Source organism: Plecotus auritus, assembly GCF_963455305.1.
Source record: "Plecotus auritus genome assembly, chromosome: X".
In the NCBI taxonomy this organism is placed as follows: Eukaryota; Metazoa; Chordata; class Mammalia; order Chiroptera; family Vespertilionidae; genus Plecotus; species Plecotus auritus.
The window spans coordinates 99,480,231-99,486,491 of record NC_137784.1 but is presented as its reverse complement, the minus strand read 5'-3'; the positions used below and the strand labels follow the sequence as shown (position 1 = coordinate 99,486,491).

At 39.4% G+C, this 6,261-nt stretch overlaps 1 protein-coding gene across 1 annotated transcript; it reads left to right on the top strand.

Moving 5' to 3' along the window:
* The first annotated feature begins 762 nt into the window (after positions 1 to 762).
* On the top strand, positions 763 to 5,597 carry C1GALT1C1 (C1GALT1 specific chaperone 1). The gene is made up of 2 exons (XM_080653883.1): positions 763 to 885; positions 2,958 to 5,597. Exon 2 carries the CDS (start codon positions 2,963 to 2,965, stop codon positions 3,917 to 3,919), a length of 957 nt encoding a protein of 318 aa, XP_080510009.1. The 5' UTR covers positions 763 to 885; positions 2,958 to 2,962; the 3' UTR covers positions 3,920 to 5,597.
* The last annotated feature ends 664 nt before the right edge of the window (positions 5,598 to 6,261 follow it).

Genomic DNA, 6,261 nt, shown 5'->3' with positions numbered 1-6,261 from the left:
TCTAGCATTCATTAATTCCACAAATATATATTGTCTACTGCTAGCACTAGGCTTACTACTAGTGATGCAGGGGTGAAAATAATAGCCAACATTTAACGAATGCTTACTTTATGCTTGGTCTTTTGTTGATGGAGTCATATGCACTATCTCATTTAATCTCCTATGAGATAGCACTAACCGTGATATTTTCCGTAGTTTACAAAGAAGGGGCCTGAGGCGTAGCAAGGTGAAGTAACTTTCCCAGCATACCACAGCCAGTGAAGACAGGCTTGGATTCCAGACTGAGGCTTCAGATGCCATTCCAATAACCATAGCGAATCCTTGCCCTCATAATTTGATAACTATTTCTGTGCCTTGCATTTTCGTCCCAGCCAGTAGTACCGGGTTGAGCACCCTCTGTTAATTAGCGGGTGCAATGAAGACGGCAAACGTTAGAGAAAACATTAACAAATCTGACACTAGAACTGCAAGAGCAACGCTCTCGCTAGTTATCCCAAGCTCTCGCAGCTTCCACGCTGGGAAAGTGAAGAGGTAGGAGGTGTCAGCAGGTCAGACGCGCACAGGTCTCTCTGGAGGTCCCATTGGGTACAGACCAGCGTGCAGGTCACGCCAGCAGGATGCGCTTCTCTGACCTCGGCAGGGGGCGGGGAAAAAGGGCGTGCTGCGTGCGCACCGCCCTTCCCACTTCTCCGCGGGCCAGCCGCCCCGTTGCCCCGCCTTTCCGGCGTCCACTTCCTGGCCCTGCCCACTTTTAGCGAAACCAACGAGAGGACACCGCCTGCATGTAGAGCAGCCCGGCCAAGAGCATAACCGAGGGGCACGCGAACGTGAGAGAAAAGCCTTGTGCAGCTGCGCTTTCCCACCCCTGAGTCTTTCTAGACGCGGGTGAGTGCCTGGGCATGAGCCTGCTCCCGGAGCGACTCCCAGAGGGGCCCGCCCCCGCCGCTCTTTTCCGGGTGGCCTGGGCCCTAGCCTACTCCCAGCATGCTCTAGGCGGGGGTTCCCGGGCAGGTGCAGTGGAAGTAGTTGGGGGTCGGGGGAGAGATACTTAGAGCCACCTTCCTGGAGGCACTTCTTGGCCCTTCAGTGGGGTCTTAAGGTGACCATGACTTCCCTCTCACTTCTGGTCTCCATTTAATCCTCCTCCCTTTTCCATATTCCACCCCCAACTATCTTCACCTAAAAAGATGCATCTCAAAAACCACTCTGGTAAGATTTGCTTCATTTGTGCCCTACGCCGTTTTAAGTTTCCCTCTCCTCTGCACCAAATATCCCATCATGTTCATCTCCAGTGTAATTTTTTTTCTCCCTTAATGGAAAAAATATCTAATCCTTAGAATAATTGGTACAAGTAATACATGAGTAGAATCCCCATAGGAAGAATTCTGACATACATATGCCATTATCAAGCTGGGAGACGTGTGAATTATCACATATTGGCCAGAAGATGAAATGCCAAAATCTTATCTAAATTATAGCGTGCATCTGACAATTTTAATATTAGGTAGAACTTGTTTCCTGTCAATTCTATTTTCCTCCTTAGAGCTGTGTTTATTTAACAAGTTCTGTGGGTGACACAAGAAACCGTCCTTCCTCTTTCCCCACCTCCCACCCCCACTAAGGAATTACATCTGCCAAGCTATCCCACACCTGTCTTTCTAGAAGTCAAAGTCCATTTCCTCTGGAATAAAATCAAGGGATGGTTTGCTTGTAGCTATATAGTAATGTGTGCAAAATGTCAATTGTGGTTAACAAATCCAACATTTTTTTCATTTGTAGGAAAACAAGGTTATTCTATAACTTGTTAAGTTATTGATAATATAGGTAGAAGCATTGTTGAGATAATTATTCTGTAATAGAAAAAAAAACATTAGACTGATGTCAAGAGATCTGATTTCTACTTCAGTTCTACCATTGACTAATTATGTGACTTTGGGTCAGTTACTTGAACTCTTTTGACCCTCTGTTTCCCTATCTGTAAAATGAGAAATGACATTAAGTAGCTTCTCAGACCCCTTTCAACTTTAAGAGTCAAAGGGAAAAATCTCAGTAGCTAAATAGAACCATTTCTTGTGGAGATAGAGGGGAGATTGGGAAAATCTCAATAGTTGTATTTAATGTTGGCTTTTCTTTTAATTTCTAATTGAAATAAAAATGTAGACCTCACCCCTTTTACTGTCCCCCAAAATAAGAAAATGCCTTGGGAGGAAATAAAAATGGTCATCAATGGTTCCTAGATATGCCTATATTGACTGAGTTCTTATGCAAATAATTTAACTATTTTCATTATGGGCTTTTATTGCATCAGTTAGTTGGGATACTTACTGGAAACAATTTAGTCTTAGGAACAAAAGGGTAAATATTAACATATATGGTGTCAATCTCAAGAAACTTGTTTTAAATATACTCAAAACACCCAAGGACAGCAGCCATCAGTTAAAAAAAGCACGAGGTTGAGAACAAAAAATGCCAACGCAGATACCATTGGTGATTTGTCCATTGTTGGTGGTATTATCTGTTCAATTGAAAGTTTTGATATAAAAGTCTATTTATTTATATCTGCAGAGGTATTTACATAATATAATGCAAACTTATGACACAAAATTCTTTTAAAGGGAATTATAAACAGGTAACCTACGTAAAATTGGTTTCTCAGGTTAATGCTTTGATTTAGTACTTGGTTAATTAAGTCCCCATAGATGAAGTACAAAAATAGCCTCCTAGAAAAATTCTACTGCCTAGAGGTGTTGCTGCAAAGTTCCAGTTTATACTGAACAGTATAAATTGGAACCTCGTGATTTCTAGACTCCTTGGTACTATATGCAACTAACTTATTTCAAACTTGGGAACCTTCTTTTAATGTTGAGCAAAAGGTATTTGTATAAGGAATACCAAATCAAGTCAGTAGACTAATATTTTTCTGTTAAATATCCTAAGAATTTTTTTCTTCTTTATAGGAAAAATGCTTTCTGAAAGCAGTTCCTTTTTGAAGGGTATGATGCTGGGAAGCATTTTCTGTGCCTTAATCACTATGCTAGGACATATTAAGATTGGTTATGGAAATAAAATGTACCACCATGAGCATCATCACCTACAAGCTCCTAATAAAGAAGATATCTTGAAAATTTCAGAGAATGAACGCATGGAGCTCAGTAAGAGCTTTCGGGTATACTGTATCATCCTTGTAAAACCTAAAGATGTGAGTCTTTGGGCTGCAGTGAAGGAGACTTGGACCAAACACTGTGACAAAGCAGAGTTCTTCAGTTCTGAAAAGGTTAAAGTGTTTGAGTCAATTAACATGGAAACAAATGACATGTGGTTAATGATGAGAAAAGCTTACAAATATGCTTTTGATAAATATAAAGACCATTACAACTGGTTCTTCCTTGCACGCCCCTCAACATTTGCTATTATTGAAAATTTAAAGTATTTTTTGTTAAGAAAGGATCCATCACAACCTTTCTATCTAGGCCACACTGTAAAATCTGGAGACCTTGATTATGTGAATGTGGAAGGAGGAATTGTCTTAAGTATCGAATCAATGAAAAGACTTAACAGACTTCTCAGGTTCCCTGAAAAGTGTCCTGAACAGGGAGGGATGATTTGGAAGATATCTGAAGATAAGCAGCTAGCAGTCTGCCTGAAATATGCGGGAGTGTTTGCAGAAAATGCAGAAGATTCTGAAAGAAAAGATATATTTAATACCAAATCTGTTGGGCTTTTTATTAAAGAGGCAATGGCTAATCATCCCAACCAGGTAGTAGAAGGATGTTGTTCAGATATGGCTGTTACTTTTAATGGACTGACTCCTAATCAGATGCATGTCATGATGTATGGAGTATACCGTCTTAGGGCATTTGGGCATATTTTCAATGATGCATTGGTTTTCTTACCTCCAAATGTTTCTGACAATGACTGAGAAATAAGATAAGAGCATGTATATGATCACTGTATAGGACATGTGTTGTCATTATTTGTAGTAACAACTATATATCCAATACAGCAGTATGTTTCTTTTTATTTCTCTTTTTCCGTTTGGTGACACTGGTTTAATCACACATTAAAATTTAAATAGAGTTTTTTCCTTAAAACATATATGAAAATTTCAAACATGTTGGAAAGAAGTGTTTTAAGAATAATTTTGCAAATCAAGCATATATTTATAAATATATTTATGTGATAAATTCTAAATTATGAACATTAAAATTGTGGCACTTATTTTTGCTGACTGGTTAAAAATTAACATGTCTTTTTAGCTTTCTAAGATATGTAAATGAATCTCTAGTTGTTAATTTGTGATTAAAGTAAAACTTTCAGCTATGTTTCCATTACTTCTAATGTTGGTTTATGTTCTAAGCCTCTGCAAGTGCCAATGATTTTTGCTTTCTCAAAATACACAACCAACAAAGGAAATGTTCCCAACCAATGTAAAAGTGGAAGTTGACATCTATCCTTGAGAGAAAAGTTGACAATTATAGAGTTTAATAATTTTTCTGGGAACTAATCTAGTGGCATTCCTCAGCATACAAAATTTCAATGTAACTCTCTGTAATTCTCTATGCAGATACTGAAATTTGAGTGGTGACTATGAGGAATGTAATGTCATTTAACTGTGTTGTTTCTCAGTTAATCAAGCTCTCAGCTGTCTCAGATAAAACTGTATCAATTGAAATTTATTTACTCTTGGGCAAATGAGTTCTGTGGAAGTCTCCTTTGAAAAACTTTTGGCAGTTGGGCAGTTTCACTTAACCTGAGTTGAGTCTTTCCTAGTTTTGTTTACCTGTTCAAATTTTGAAGTTTTTCCTCATGTTCACGGTTGCACCATATTCTAACTGGTTTTGGTGTGGAAGCCTTAACCTCACCATTCACCTTGGATTACCATACAATTTGCCTAATTTCAGTAGCTACCCAGAAGTTTTATCCAGTGGTGAATACAATAGCTCCAGTGCTTATAAATGTGTGAAATACTTGGAGCTGATTTGTCTTATAATTGGGCCTGCACATGCTCTATTAAATTAGATCCATAAGGCCCCATAGCATGTGAGACCATAACATTTTAGAGATCAGTATTTCCTGTAACTGGGCTCATGAAGTTAATGGTCTCCCACAGCTTTTGCAAACCAGAAATTTCCTCAGGAGGACCTTGGCCTTCAAATTATTGATCATCAGAGTAGTGTGTAAAAGACCTTTTGTTTTAAATTATCTGATTTTCCTTATTGGAGATTTTTGTTATAATGAAGAGTTATTTTGAAAAATAAAACCCCTTTATCAAGCAACCTAATATGTGGTCTCAGATGCAATTACTACATATCAAATCATGTTCACTGTGAGTCCAATGATAAACAGTATCTCACTAATTATAACACCCAGTTTATGAGTGCCACCTTGCCCCTAACACCAATATATTAAATGTCTACTATATCATGTTTGGTTACATTAGTGTATCAATGTATAGTTGTAATAAATATATCAGTGAATGCATTCCATTGTTCAATTTCCTAATAGGTGCTAAGGTAACAGTTGCTTTAAACCAAATTGATGCTCTTGATTATATTTTTATACATAAGTATTTCTTTATAAAATGTTGGTTGTCTTAACATGCTGTCTCTTCAAACTTATTTGTACCCATTCTTATAGATAAAATCTGAATCTGTCACATAGAAAATAATAGTACTGAGGTCATGGTTACAGATTTGATCACCATACATTCAATAGCCAAAAACTGTAGCTCTAACCAGACCATTATTTGGGGGGAGAGTTGGGAAGAATGAAGTCTAATGGAAACATCATGATTGTGAATATCCTATTATAATAAAAGGCTAATATTCAAATTGGCTGAACTGCAGAGCAACCGATCACTGTGATGCGCACTGACCACCAGGGAGCAGACGCTCAACACAGGACCTGCCCCCTGGTGGTCAGTGCGCTCCCATAGGGGGAGTGCCGCTCAGCCAGAAGCCAGGCTCACAGGTGGTGAGCGCAGCAGTGGTGGCAGGAGCCTCTCCCGCCTCCGCTGCAGCACTAAGGATGTCCAACTGCCAGCTTAGGGAACGGGCCTAAGCCATCAGTGGGGAGCGGGCCTAAGCCATCAGTCAGACATCCCCTGAGTGCTCCCAGACCGAGAGGGCACAGGCCGGGCTGAGTGACCTCCCCCCCAAATTGCACAAATTTTGTGCACTGGGCCTCTAGTATTTTGCATATGGCTAGTGGCTACCATATTGGACAACACGGGTGTAACAAATTCCAGAAGTATGAGACCCA

Coding starts and splice junctions, on each gene's coding strand:
- C1GALT1C1 (XM_080653883.1), top strand. CDS start 2,963: ATGCTTTCTGAAAGCAGTTCCTTTTTGAAGGGTATGATGCTGGGAAGC.